General features: G+C 40.3%; 1 protein-coding gene across 2 annotated transcripts in view; it reads right to left on the bottom strand.

The window, feature by feature from the left end:
* SH3TC2 (SH3 domain and tetratricopeptide repeats 2) overlaps positions 1-15299 on the bottom strand; it is a 68195-nt gene that overhangs the window by 48979 nt on the left and 3917 nt on the right. For both annotated transcript variants that reach the window (XM_004384916.1, XM_004384917.1), the window contains exon 2: positions 5232-5330. In XM_004384916.1, the coding sequence (XP_004384973.1) occupies positions 5232-5330 (99 nt within the window). The remainder of the gene's footprint in view (positions 1-5231; positions 5331-15299) is intronic.

Below are 15299 nucleotides of genomic sequence, written 5' to 3'. Positions count from 1 at the left end.
GTGTTTATGTAAACTGTAAATTAATGTCTTCCTTAATTAGAGATTAGGAGTGGTCTTAATGATCATCTGACTGCCCTTTAAACTGTCCTCCCCAGAAAAAGAAAGGAAAAAAAAAAAAATGAAGCCTAAGAAGTTTCTGGAATTCCACGTTGGTTATTTCTGCTTTGTACAGAGTTTATTCCTACACTGCCTGGCACTGATGTGATGGTATGACACAGAACAAGCTATGACATATATTTCCTCCTGTGAATGGTCTGTGAAAGTTTTGAATTAGTACTACTTTATCCATTTTAGGGTAAACAAATTATGGTATATTCACACAATGGAATACTATGCAATGATAAAGAACAACGATGAATCCATGAAACATAACATGGAGGAATCTGGAAGGCATTACGCTGAGTGAATTTAGTCAGTCACAAAAGGACAAATATTGTATAAGACCACTATTATAAGAACTCAAGAAAAGGTTTAAACACAGAAGAAAACATTCTTTGATGGTTACGAGGATGGGGAGGGAGGGAGAGAGGTATTCACTAACTAGATAGTAGACAAGAGTTATCTTAGCTGAAGGGAAGGACAACACACGCTACAGGGGAAGTCAGCACAACTGGACTAAACCAAAAGCTAAGAAGTTTCCTGAATACAACAAAACACTTCGAGGGACAGAGTAGCAGGGACAGGGGTCTGGGGACTATGGTTTCAGGGGACATCTAGGTCAACTGGCATAACAAAGCTTATTAAGAAAATGTTCTGCATCCCACTTTGGTGAGTGGCATCTGGGGTCTTAAAAGCCATCTAAGATGCATCATTTGGTCCCAAACACCTGGAGTAAAGGTGAATGAAGAACACCAAAGACATAAGGAAAATACTAGCCCAAGAGACAGAAAGGGCCACATAGACCAGAGACTTCATCAGCCTGAGACCAGAAAAACTAGATGGTGCCCGGCTACCACCAATGACCACCCTGACAGGGAACACAACAGAGAGTTCCTGACAGAGCAAGAGAAAAGTGGGGTGCAGAACTCAAATTCTAATAAAAAGACCAGACTTACTGGTTTGACTGAGACTGGAGAGACCCCAGAAGACACAGCCCCCGGACTCTCTGCTACCCCAAAACAAAAACCATTCCCCAGGCCAACTTTTCAGACAAAGATTAGACTGGATTATGGGACATAAAATGATACTTATGAAGAGTGTGCTTCTTAGCTCAAGTAGATACATGAGATTAAATGGGCAGCTCCTGTCTGGAGGCAAGATCAGAAGGCAGATAGGGTCAGGAGCTGGTTGAAAGGACATGGGAAATCCGGGGTGGAAAGGAGGAGTGTGCTGTCACAGTACAGGGAGAGAAACTAGGGTCACGTAACAATGTGTATATAAATTTTTGTATGAGAAACTAGCTTGAATTGTAAACTTTCACTTAAAGCACAATTATTTTTTTTTTTAAAAAAAAGCAGATTAGGCACAGACAGAAGCAAGCACAATTGGGGTAAAGATAGATGCCATGTGGAGGTCTCCAAGGAACGCTGAAAAGCTAAGACAAGGATTTTTTCCCAGAGCAGATAGAGAGAGAACCCTACCCTAGAGCCAGTGCCCTGAGTTCGAACTTCTAGCCCCCTAAACTGTAAAAATATAAATTTCTGTTTGTTAAAGCCAAAATATATATATATACTACTTTATCCATTTTAAGGAAATATACAGTATTTATATGTCAAATGTGTAGTATGTAATCAGTATCATAAACTTGTATGCATTATACATACACACATACTTTTTCTCTAATCTCTTTCTTCCTGCTAATATATTTATTAATTTTATCAGGGTAATTGGTTAAAACAAAGTTCTATCTTTAATTCCTTCACAAGGCACATTCATTCAATAATACTTGTTGAGAATCTTTTCTGAGTCAGAAGCTGTTTTAGCTGCTGGGGTTACAGCAGGGAACAAGGTAGACATGGTCCCTGTTCTTCTGGAGCTTATATTGTACCTAGCAGAGAAAAACAGTAAGCAAGTAACCACTTACATGAACACAGTAGTGTCAGATGGAGAAAAAACCTATAAAAAAAAACTTTAATAGGGTAATGAGACAGAGTGACGGAGCAGCTTGAGGGTGGGGTACACATGTGTGCACTGTTGTTAGGAAAGGCCACACTTGGCAAGGTGTCTCCTTTAGACAATAAATAGCAATTGCATCAGTAATTATCAAACATTAAACTGAGAAGTTGGACTAGATAATCACGGATGTCTCTGTTCTAGATCTAAGTTGCCAGGGACTTCGTAAACTCTTGAGCACATCCGAGACAGCCCCTATCCTGCTGCCCTGGGTCTATAAGGCAGGCCTGGACTCCAGCCTTTAAAAGACCTGTCTTAAACCTAGAAACCCTGAAAATGCCAGAGCTGCAGACCAGCTTCTCTACTACGTGCCTGACTGGGCTGGCGACGACGTGAACTTCAGTGGGTGTTTGCACATTCAGCCTCTCCCTGATCTATTCCCAAACATCCCCCATCTTCATTTGACTAACACCAACCCCAGAGCAAATCTCTATCTGGTAGCCTCACTGCACAGTGGTATCTAGACGGAAGTACAGCACAAAGATGAAGCCCAGAAGAGGGGAGATCACTCAAATTTTGGCTCCAGGCTCGGCTCTGCCACTCGCTAACTGTGCCACCCTGAATAATTACAGATCTATGCTTTGCTTGTCTCATTAACAAAATGACAATTGTAGTACCTATCCCACAGGGATTTTAAGAGGTTTATTAAATGAGATTATGCATATAAAGCTTTTTTTTTTTTTTTCTGAGTGCCTGGTACACTCTGAATGTTCAATAAACACATTAAACATTAGCTCTTGCCATCATCTGCCCCCAAGAACTCGAGCAGTTACTGCTCTCGGCTGCCCTCATCTGGCCACGCCTGTATTAACCTTGGCACTAACTGATGGAGTGATCCCTTTCCTCATCTCTCCCATCCTTCCAAAGCCTGACCCAAACTCCGCCCTGGAATCACCATTGGAATTGCCCCTGCTGACTGATAGCCACTTCACTGAGAATCTCCTTGCCACCCATGTGATTCCATTTACATGGAATTCATAAGACCTGGATTTAAATGAACAAACTGCTTTGGAGATCTTAACATGCTCAGAACAGAGCCCCTGGCCCCTGTCCAATCCTGCAGGGCCCTCTGCATCCCATGGGCGGAGAATAAATCAGGTTCACTCTTGTTATAGTGTGAAGTGTATTTTGTCACATTTTAATCCTTTTGAAAACTGGCCCTGGGATCATGGTGCTGTGTCTGATTAGTTCTGTCTGCGGTTCTGCTGCATGAAAGAAAGGTTGGTAGCGGAGCCCAGTCCCCCCTTTTTGTTCCCTGCACTCCCGGAAACAGCGTGATGGTGGAAAACACTGAAAGATGGACAAGTTCCGCCTCTGTTCTGTTTGGTTTCATCTACAGATACACTTTGTTCATTGGCCTTCACGCATGGATAAAGCAAAATGCTGACTCCACCGTGTTCATGAGACCACAGATGGTGATTAGGCGTTTTTCAGAGACGGTCCAAGCTGACAGAGGAGTGAGAAGATTGTCACAGCAGTGAGAGATCAAGGGCAAGGTGTTCTCACTGTCAGCAAGTGGTTTGGCAGAATTTGAAACTGGGGAAGGAAAGAAGCTGGTATGACACGTATGTAATGTCTATTTGCATAATTTGCATCCATAAAAGCATTCATAATGTTAAATATCACAAACCCACATTTTGTATCCCTGAGAGGTGCATCTTGGAGGAGCTATAGAGCATCGTGATTAAGAACAAGGACCAGGCTTAAATCCCTTTCCCATCACATATTTACCACATGGCCATGGGCACGTTGCCTTCTCTCTCTAAGACTCTGTTTCCCCCGCGCTAAAGAGGATTGAGGAAGTGGTGGTTCGGTGGTAGAATTCTCTCCTTCCATATGGGAAACCTGGGTTGAACTCTCGGCCAATGCATCTCATTTGCAGTGCAGGCTTGTGTGTTGCCATGATGCTGAACAAGTTTTAGCAGAGCTTCCAGACTAAGATGGATGAGGAAGAAAGACCTCGCAATCTACTTCCAAAAATCAGCCAATGAAAAGCCTATTGATCACAGTAGAACATTGTCTAATTAGCAATTGAATTTAAATATACAAGGGGGATGGCTCAGGACCAGGAAGCATTTCATTCCATCGTGCACGGGGTCACCATGAGTCGGGGGCCCACTCGATGGCAGCTACCAACAATAAGCGGGGATTTGGGTGCCACCTCCTGGAGGTGAGCATGTGAAGATGAGAAGACCTTGGGAGGGTCACTAAGCACATCCTTGGCACATGATTCACCCCTAAAGGTGGTCCCAGCTACTGCACAACAGATACGAGTCTTTCACAGGTTTGTCCTAGGAGTTTCTGGTAGAGTTCAGCTTAGGTGGAGCTTCCTCCGATGACAACTTTCTCTTTTCAGGCTTCACTGAGGTCTCTTAAGGGGCACCTTGTGAGGGATGTGTATAGAGAACAAGGTTTTGTTTTGTTTTGTTTTTCACTTTACCTTAAAAATCTTTTCTGCTTCTAAAAAATTCATCAGTGATAAAGACAGATACCATTTTACTCAGCCAATTTCACCCCACATAGCCAACCATTCATCCACTTATCCATTTATTTAACAAATATTTATTGAGCATCTGCTATGTATAAGGTACCATGTTAGATACTATGTAGAATCCTAATGGGACCTCCACATATTCATTCAGGTATTTATGTATTTATTTATCAAACATTTTCTGAGCACCAACTATACACAAATAACTATCTTAGGCGCTATGTACAATACATAATTACTAAAAAAAAAGATTACCCCTGCCCTCCTGCACCTTACAATCTAATAGATAATATACTTTCACTAATATAGCAAATATGTATAGAGCTCCTAACATGTGCCAGATTGTGAACAGCTTTGACTGTCAGCCTGGGAAGGTTTGAATTAATCTTCTAATTGGAGAGCTATGCAGATGGAGACAATGGAGAACCATAGAAAGCAATGGAGAGCCAGCGAAGATTTGTGAGCAAGAGAATGACATAGTCAAAGTAGTGCCTACAAAGATGGACTTGGTGACGGCCACTAATAGGGATGAGGGGGGAGTTTACAGATGAGAGAGAGAAAAAGGTTACTGCAATATTCCACATGGAAGGTATAAATAAATTAGTGCTTGTCTTTGGGATTTAGATACCTGGAGTCATGTTCTGTTGTAGGAAACATTTTTCCTTGCATTCAGACGAGGATATAAACTCACTCGATATGGTTGGATCCTTGGAAGGACCGTCTTTACCTGGAGGAGATAAAATGAAAGATCATTTGTGACAGTGGGCCAAAGCCAGTTGTAAGCAAGGACTACAAGTTGTGATCAAGTGACAATTTTTCTCCAGAGATGGTGGCATGCAAGAGTTCTAATTGTTATCACCATTACCTTATAATTATTGAGTACTCAACTGTGACTAAAGCACTGCCATACATGTTATAGCAATCCATCCTGGGTGTCCTCATTTTATTAAAAAACAGATTCCCATCCTTAGGTCAGACTAGGTCTCATGGCTTAGTACACTATAAGTGCTCAATGTACCTGGAAACCACACAGATCATTATGGATCTAATAGCACAGTTGATGGTCAATGGGCAGATAACACAGGGGCTGGAGTGGGGCATAGGGTCATCCTTTGGGAGATGGCTGGAGTATGGGTGTTGTTGTTGTATTATTAGGTGCCATCAAGTCAATTCCAACTCATAGCGACTCCATACACAGCAGAACAAAACACTGCCTGGACCTGCACCATCCTCATAATCCTTTCTATGTTTGAGCCCATTGTTGCAGCCACTGTGTCAGTCTATCTCATTGAGGGTCTTCCTCTTTTTCACTGATCCTCTACTTTATCAAGCATGATGTCCCTCCTAATAACATGTACAAAGTAAGTGAGACGAAGTCTCACTATCCTCAGTTCTAAGGAGCATTCTGGCTGTACTTCTTCCAAGACAGATTTGTTTGTTTTTTTGGTAGTCCATGGTATATTCAGTATTCTTCACCAACACCATAATTCAATAGCATCAATTCTTCCTTGGTTTTCCTTATTCTTTGTCCAGCTTTTGCATGCATATAAAGCAATTGAAAATACAATGGTATCTTAGTTATCTAGTGCTGCTATAACAGAAATACCACAAGTGGATGGCGTTAACAAAGAGAAATTTCTTCTCACACAGTCTAGTAGGCTAGATGTCCAAATTCAGGGCGTCAGCTCCAGGGGAAGTCTTTCTCTTCTCTGTTGGCTGTGGAGGACGTTCCTTGTCATCAAACTTCCCTCTGGACTAGGAGCTTCTCCTCACAGGAACCCCAGGTCCAAAGGATGTGCTCTGCTCCAGGCACTGCTTTCTTGGTGATATGAGGCCCCCAACTCTCTGCTCGCTTCCCTTTCCTTTTATCTCTTGTAAAATAAAAGATGATTCAGGCCACACCCCAGGGAAATTCCCTTTACGTTAGATCAGGGATGTGACCTGGGTAAGGCTGTTACAATCCCACCCTAATCCTCTTTAATGTAATCTAATCTTGCCTCATTAACCACAGGCAGAGATTAGGATTTACAACACATAGGAAAATTACAGTCACAAAATGGAAGACAACCACACAATACCGGGAATCATGGCCTAACCAAGTTGATACATATTTTGGGGGGACACAATTCAATCTGTGACACATGGCTTGGGTCAGGTCACCTTAGTCCTCAAAGTGAACTCTTTGCTTTTTAACACTTTAAAGAAGCTTTTTACAGTACATATGCCCAATGCGATACATTGTTTGATTACTTGTCTGCTGCTTCCATGGGATTGATTGTGGATCCAAGTAAAATGAAATCCTTGACAACTTCATCATTGTCTCCATTTATCATGATGTTGCTTATTGGTCCAGTTGTGAGGATTTTTGTTTTCTTTATGTTGAGGGGTAAGCCATACTGAAGGCTGTAGTCTTTGATCTTCATCAGTAAGTGCTTCAAGTCCTCTTCACTTTCAGCAAGCAAGGTTGTATCATCTGCATATCATAGGTTGTTCATAAATCTTCTTCCAATCCTGATGTCATGTTCTTCTTCATACAGTCCAACTTCTCAGATTATTTGCTCAACATAAAGACTAAATAAGTATGGTGAAAGGATACAACCCTGATGCACACCTTTCCTGATTTTAAACCTCAGAGTATCCCCTTGTTTTATTCAAACGACTGCCTCTTGGTCTATGTACAGATTCCTCATGAGCACAATTAAGTGTTCAGAAATTCCCATTCTTCGCAATGTTATCCATAATTTGTTATGATCCACACAATGGAATGCCTTTGCATAGTCCATAAAACACAGGTAAATACCTTTCTGTTATTCTCTGATTTCAGCCAAGATCAAACTGACATCAGCAACAATATCCCTTATTTCACATCCTCTTCTGAATCCAGCTTGAATTTCTGGCAGTTCTCTATCAATGTACTGGTGCAATCATTTTAAAATTATTTTTAGCAAAATTTTACTTGTGTGTGATATGAATGACATTATTTGATAATTTCCGCATTCAGTTGGAACACCTTTCTTTGGAATGGGCATAAATATGGATCTCTTCTAGTCGGTTGGCCAGGTAGCTGTCTTCCAAATTTCTTGGCGCTGCACCTGTTTGTTGAAACATCTCAATTGGTATTCCATCAATTCCTGGAGCCTTGTTTTTTGCCAATGCTTTCAGTGCAGCTTGGACTTTTTCCTACAGTACCATCGGTTCTTGATCATATGCTACCTCCTGAAATTGTTGAATATCAACCAATTCTTTTTAGTACAGTGACTCTGTGTATTCCTTCCATCTTTCTTTTGATGCTTCCTGTGTTGTTTAATATTTTGCCCATAGAATCTTTCAATACTGTAACTCAAGCCTTGCATTTTTTCTTCAGTTCTTTCAGCTTGAGAAATGCCCAGCGTGTTCTTTTCTTTTAGTTTTCTACCTCCAGGTCTTTGCACATTTCATTTAACACTTTACTTTGTCTTTTTGAGCCACCTTTTGAAATCTTCTATTCAGCTCCTTTACTTCATCATTTTTTCCATTCACATTAGCTATTCTACGTTCAAGAGCAAATTTCAAAATCACTTCTCACATCCATTTTGGTCTTTTCTTTCTTTCCTGTCTTTTAATGACCTCTTGCTTCCTTCATGTATGATGTCCTTGATGTCATTCCACAACTCATCTAGTCTTCAGCCATTAATGTTCAATGCACCAAATCTGTTCTCAAGATGGTCTCTAAATTCAGGTAAGATATGCTCAAGGTCGTACTTTGGATCTCATGGACTTATTCTAATTTTCTTCAGCTTCAACCTGAATGTGCATATGAGCAATTGATAGTCTCTTCCATCAGCCCATGGACTTGTTATGACTGATGATATTGTGCTTCTCCATCATCTGTTTCCACAAATGTAATTGATTTAATTCCTGTATATTCCATCCGGCATGATCCAAATGTATAGTCACCATTTATGTTGTTGAAAAAAGGTATTTGCTATGAAGAAGTCATTGGTCTTGCAAAAATCTACCATGCGATCTCTGGCATTGTTTCCATAACCAAGCCCATATTTTCCAACTACCGATCCTTCTTCTTTGTTTCCAACTTTCGCATTCTAATCACCAGTAATTATCAGCGCATCTGGATTGCATGTTTGCTCAATTTCAGACTGCGGAACTTGATAAAAATCTTCAATTTCTTCATCTTTAGCCTTAGTGGTTGATGCATAAATTTGAATAATAGTCTATTAACTGAGCTTCCATTAGGCATATGGATATTATTCTCTTGCTGACAGTGTTGTACTTCAGTATTGCTCTTGAAATGTTCTTTCTGACAATGAATACTACACCATTCCTCTTTAATTTGTCATTCCTGGCATAGTAGACTGTATGATTGTCTGATTCAAAATGGCCAATACCAGTCCATTTCAGCTCACTAACCTTGGATATTGATCTTTATGCATTCCATTTCATTTTTGACAACTTCCAGTTCTCCTAGATTCATACTTCGTACATTCCACATTCCAATTATTAGTGGATGTTTGCAGCTATTTCTTCTCATTTTGAGTTATATCACATCAGTAAATGAAAGTCCTGAAAGCTTTACTCCATCCACATCGTTAAGGTTTCCTCTACTTTGAGGAGGCAGCTCTTCCCCAGTCGTATTTTGAGTGCCTTCCTACCTGAGGGACTCATCTTCCGGCACTTTATCAGACAATGTTCCACTGCTATTCATTAGGTTTTCACCGGCCAGTTTTTTCAAAAGTAGACTGCCAGGTCCTTCTTCCTGGTCTGTCTTAGTCTGGAAGCTCCACTGAAACCTGTCCACCATGGGTGACCCTGCTGGTATTTGAAATACTTGTGGTACAGCTTTCAGCATAACAGCAACACAAAATGCAAGCCACCACAGTATAACAAACTGACAGATGAGTGGAGGAAAACAAAATTCCTAGTACCCCTTTTTCCCTACACTATCTCAGAACATATAGGATTGGAGTCTGGAAACGTGCATTTTTAATAAATACCTTGGGTATTTCTGTACCATAATTTGTTTATCCATTTGTCTGCTGATGTGCACCTAGGTTGTTTCCATCTTTTTGCTATTGTGAACAGTGCTGCAATGAACATGGGTGTTCATATACCCATTCATGTGATGGCTCTTATTTCTCTAGGATATATTCCAAGGAGTGGGAATGCTAGATCGTATGGTACTTCTATTTCTGGCTTTTTAAGGAAGTGTCAAATCAATTTCCAAAGTGGTTTATCATTTTACATTCCCACCAGCAGTACATAAGTGTTCAGTCTCTCCATAACCTCTCCAACATTTATTATTTTACGTTTTTGGATTAACGCCAGCTTTGTCGGGGTGACATGTTATCTCATTGTAGTTTTGATTTGTTTTTCTCTAATGGTTAATGATAGTGAGCATTTCCTCAGGTATCTGTTAGCCACCTGAATGTCTTCTTCAGTGAAGTGTCTGTTCATATCCTTTGCCCATTTTTTAATTGGGTTATTTCTCTTTTTGTTGTTGAAGTGTTGCAGTATCTTGCAGATTTTAGAGATTATACCCTTATTGAATATGTCATAGCCAAAAAATTTTTCCAGTCCATAGGTTGTCTTTTTACTCTTTTGGTTAAGTCTTTCGATGAGCGTAAGTGTTTGATTTTTAGAGCTCCCAGTTATCTAGTTTCTCTTCTGGTATTTGTGCATTGTGCCTTATGGTTTATATTCTGTTTATGCCATGTATTAGGGCTCCTAGCATTGTCCTTATTTTTTCTTCCATGATCTTTAACATTTTCGATTTTATATTTAGGTCTTTGATTCATTTTGAGTTAGTTTTTGTACATAGTGTGAGGTATGGGTCTTGTTTCATTTTTTTGCAGATAGATATCCAGTTATGCCAGCACCGTTTGTTAAAGAGACTATCTTTTCCCCGTTAATGGACTTGGAGACTTTGTCAAATATCAGCTGCTCATAGCTGGATGAATTTACGTCTGGATTCTCAATTCTCTTCCACTGGTCTGTGTATCTGTTGTTGTACCAGTACCAGGCTGTTTTGACTACCATGGCAGTATAATAGGTTCTAAAATCAGATAGTGTGAAGCTTCCCACTTTGTTTCCTTCTTCAGTAAAGTTTTACTTATCCGGGACCTCTTCCCTTTCCATATAAAGTTGGTGATTTATTTCTCCATCTCATTAAAAAATGTCATTGGAATTTGGATTGGGATTGCATTGTAATCTGTAGATTGCTTTGGGTCGAATTGACGTTTTCACAGTGTTGAGTCTTCCTATTCAGGAGCATGGTATGTTTTTCCACTTATGTAGGTCTCTTTTGGTTTCTTGCAGTAGTGTTTTGTAGTTTTCATTGTACAGGTCTTTTACGTCTCTGGTTAGGTTTATTCCTAAGCATTTTATTTTCTTGGGGGCTATTGTAAGTGGTGTTGATTTGGTGATTTCCTTTTCAAAGTTCTCTGTTGGTATAGAGGAATCCAACAGATTTTTGCATGTTTATCTTGTATCCTGATACTTTGCTGAAATCTTCTATTAGTTCCAGTAGTTTTCTTGTACATTCTTTGGGGTTTTCTGTATATAACATTGTGTCACCTGCAAATAGGGATACTTTTACTTCTACCTTGGGTATTCCTGATGTCCTCCAGGGCTAAGCTCTGACGTAGAGAGAGTTAATTTATCTGAAGCCTTGGATTTGGTAAGCCAGAGGGTATCTCTTTAAAAAACAATGAGGAATCTAGAAAATTAGAATGAGCTCTATGAACAGTTAGTAGTTGCATAGGGATTTACAGTTTATGGAGAGATGTTGTACACGTGGAGTTCTATTTCAACATGAAGGAATCTGAAGACTTGAGCTATGTCTTGAAAACAAATCAAAGACAATTCAGGTCAGCAAAAACCATCATATAGAGTGAAGTATCTTAGGAAGAATGTGTAATTTTGTTTTTAAGTGCTGAAAGGAAATAAACCAAAAGGTCCATGGTGGTTACTGCTGAATCATTTTTAATCATCTTTTCTACACTTTTGTCAACGTTCCAAATATTCTGTAGTGGACATGCATTTGTTTTCTAACACTGAAGGCATCCAGATAAGCGGCTAAGAAACAGATTCTGCAATCAGAGAGTCCTGGACTCAAACCCTGGCTTCATCATTAGCCATGCCTCTTTAGGAAGTTACATAAACTCTCTGGGTCTCATTTCCTTCTTGAAAAATGGGAGTCTTGATGGTACTTTCATCATAGAGTTGTTATGATTAAGAGAAATTGTAGGCAAAGTAGTCAGTGCACTTGGTGGCAAATATTAAGTGATCAATCGTTGCAAAGTCAACCTCTATTGTTTCTTTTCTTTCATAGCATCCATTCCGTGGATGGATTTTCCTTGGGAAAGCCACCCTTCCCAGTCTATAAGGTTCAGATGGCACTGACTCCATTCCTAGCTCCAAAAGTGGGCACATGACTCAAGCATCAGTGCAAAGTGATTAGTTATTTTGTGTGTGACCTTTTTAGCCATGGTCTTGGTAACTCCCACCCAGGTGATTGTGTGATAGGGTAATTGTGGCCTACCAAGGGGATTGATGAGTTTTTCCTTAAAAGAGAACCATTTCCAGAACAGGAGGAGGAACCCACCAACATCAAGGAAGAAGAGACCCAGCAGCAGAGACTCAGCAGCAGGAGAGAGAGCGGTGGGCTTCCTGGCCCACACAGAGAGAAAACTGAGTGCCTTTGGGCAGAGACTGAGGGCCAGGGAGAGGCAAGCCTGCAAGCATGGCTGGGGATAGGCTGTCCTGATGGAACAACTGTATTCTGAGTGTTCTTGAGCCTGAATTGTAACTGCTACTTCCCTAATAAACCCTATAATTTTAAGTATGCTCTGTGAGTTCTGTGTGGCCATTTCATTGAATTATCAAACCCAGTAGAGAGTGCTGCGGGAGGGATGGTTGATGTCAGAATTGGTAAAGATGGCAGAGAGAGGAGGCATGTCTGACCTCCACCTCATGGGAATCAGCCTTGGACCGTTAATTTTGAATCTGCTTTCTCCTTGTGAAGTAAGAGGAGGTCAGACTCTGCCCTCAAGCTATTTTTACAATCAGCCAACCAGATTACGTTATCCCATGGCCACGTGACCAAAGTTAAACCAATGAGAATTAGTCCCAGGACCCTCCTTAGCACAGTTAGGGAAGAGATTATTCCTTTCTATTGCAGCTGAAACAGTGAATATGACAGCCTGGAGTATGGGACCCAACACAGGGAAAACAGATTGCCTGAGGTTGAGACCAACCCAGTAAAAGCAGAGCTTGGAACAGATAGCTCCCTGGCATCATTTAAGTATCTTGATCCGGTCATACCTGAAACAAACTACTGCTGGACTTTCATTTATAAATCAACTAATTACCTTTTGGTGTGAGCTGGTTTCGATTTTAATATTACTAATCAGAAAAAAAAATAACACTCAAATGCAGAAACATTGAGATTTATAATAAACTGCCAAACTGTTTTCTAAAGGGAGTGTACAATTTTGCATTCCCACCAACAAAGTATGGAAGTTCTAATTGTTCCACACCCTCACCAACCATTGATATTATCAGTCTTTTTAACGTTAACCATTCCAGTGGATGTGTAGTGGTATCTCATTGTGGTTTCAGTTTTCATTTCCCTAATGGCTAATGATGTTGAGCATTTCGCATATTTGCCATCCATACATAGTCTGTGAGGCAGTGTCTGTACAAATACTTTACCCATTTTTCATTGGGTTGTTTTTCTTCTCATTATTGAGTTGGAAGAATGTTTGATTATATGTTCTGGATACACGTATCAGATATGTGTTTTGCAAATATTATCTCCCATTCTTTGGTTTGCTTTTTGATCTCTTAACAGATTTACACAGGTGAGGGAAAAGAAGAATTACAAGTAAAGAGATCAGTAGAATAGATGAGAATGAGCTTTGTGTGAATGTCAGACGGTAAGGAGGCCAGCCTGTATGGACGGAAGAGGTACGTTATAGTGGGAGTAAAGTTGATGCATATGGTAAGGTAGGATAGGGAGAGCATTGCAAGGCAAGCAGAGGAATTTGCAATGGAGACAACAACCAAGGAGAGCAGAGCAACATTCTTGAGCATGGGAGGAGCATAATAAAAGCAGAAATTCTACCTGGAGTAGCACAGGAAGGACAGGGAGGGGAAAAGATGGCAGGCAGGGAGGCCTGCTGGAAGGCTATTATGATAATCCAGGGGTCTGAGTATGAGAACATACACTGTAATCCTGGCAAAGGGAAGTGAGGGGATAGATGAATGACGCTATATTTTTTTAAATATAATTTCTTTTTGTTGTTGCTGTTGTTGAGAGTATACACAGCAAAACATACCAATTCAACGGTTTACATCAAAATTTCATTGATTAAGGTTAAGGTTCCACAGCCAATTATTGTAATTGCTGTCAATAAGTTGAATTGGCAAAAGTTGTGTGATATATTCACAACAACAACAAAAAAAAAAAAAGAAGAGTAGCTGCTGAGGCTGCTTATGTACAACCAAACACCTCATGGGATTTGGTTCCTTGGTTTGGAGGTTTACGATCATAGTTTCATGGGACATCCCAGTTAATTGACTTAATCATGTGTTTAGTGCTCCTGTTCTACCTCCTAGGTCATTGCATAGTGCCTGGGGTCTTAAAAGCTTGCAAGTGGCCATCCAAGGCACAAAAATTGGTCTCTATTAGCCTGGAACAATAGAGGAAGAAGGAGACTCATGAATAGGAGGATATGGAATGTGTGGCTAATTGCCTCCATGAACAACTGCCTCCTCTGCCATGAGACCAGAACTGGATGGTGCCTGGCTACCATTACTGAACATTTTATTCAAAGATTCTTTAGAAGAATATTGATCAAAATGGGGAAAATGCAGAACAGAATTTCAAATTCTCATGGAATCCAGATTTTCTGAAGCCATGGAGGGTGGATGGACCCCTGAAACCATTGCCTTGAGATAATCTTTAAACCTTAAAGCAAAAATATCCCCTGAAGTCTTCTTAAAACCAAACAATAGTTTATCTCAACTAGTAAAGAATGTCTGCCTTGAGCATTATGCTCTTTTAAGATCTATCTTTATGGGATTAAATTGACAACAAGTGACTCGAAAGATTAGATAGGAACCTTAGGAGGCAGTGAGTTTATATTAATGGGGGAGGAACAACTCAGAAAAGGAGGGTGAGAATGGTTGCACAACTCGAAGAATGTAATCAATGTTACTGAACTGTACACATAGAAACTGTTGACACTGTATTTTAACTTAAGAAAAGAGAACGTATGTAGACATACTGAATATGAGGGCTAAAAATGGGGAAGAGACAATAATCACAGAGAATGAATGTTGGAAGAGATTTAAGATATCATTCAGTTCAGCCCCTAATCTTACTGCTGAAGAATTAAAGCCCAGAGAAGGGTAGCAACTTTTCCAAAGTCACACAGTAAGTTAGCAACAAAGTAGAGGCAATCCAGATCAGGGTGAAGACCGTGCTGTATCCACTATATTGAACCCACCTCAGAACTCAAAGTTCTCTAACTGGCAACTTGCTGGAAATGAGAATTCACTCCCATTTCTCCTCTCTCAGACTCTCCTCGCTCTTACTTGCCCACCACCCCCCCAAAAAAAGAAAACCTGTTGCTGTCAGTCAATTCTGACTCATGGTGACCCATATATTGCAGAGTAGAACTGCTCCATATGGTTT

Source organism: Trichechus manatus, unplaced genomic scaffold (genome assembly GCF_000243295.1).
Source record: "Trichechus manatus latirostris isolate Lorelei unplaced genomic scaffold, TriManLat1.0 scaffold00130, whole genome shotgun sequence".
Classification (NCBI taxonomy): Eukaryota; Metazoa; Chordata; class Mammalia; order Sirenia; family Trichechidae; genus Trichechus; species Trichechus manatus.
This window is presented reverse-complemented; position numbering and strand designations above follow the sequence as displayed.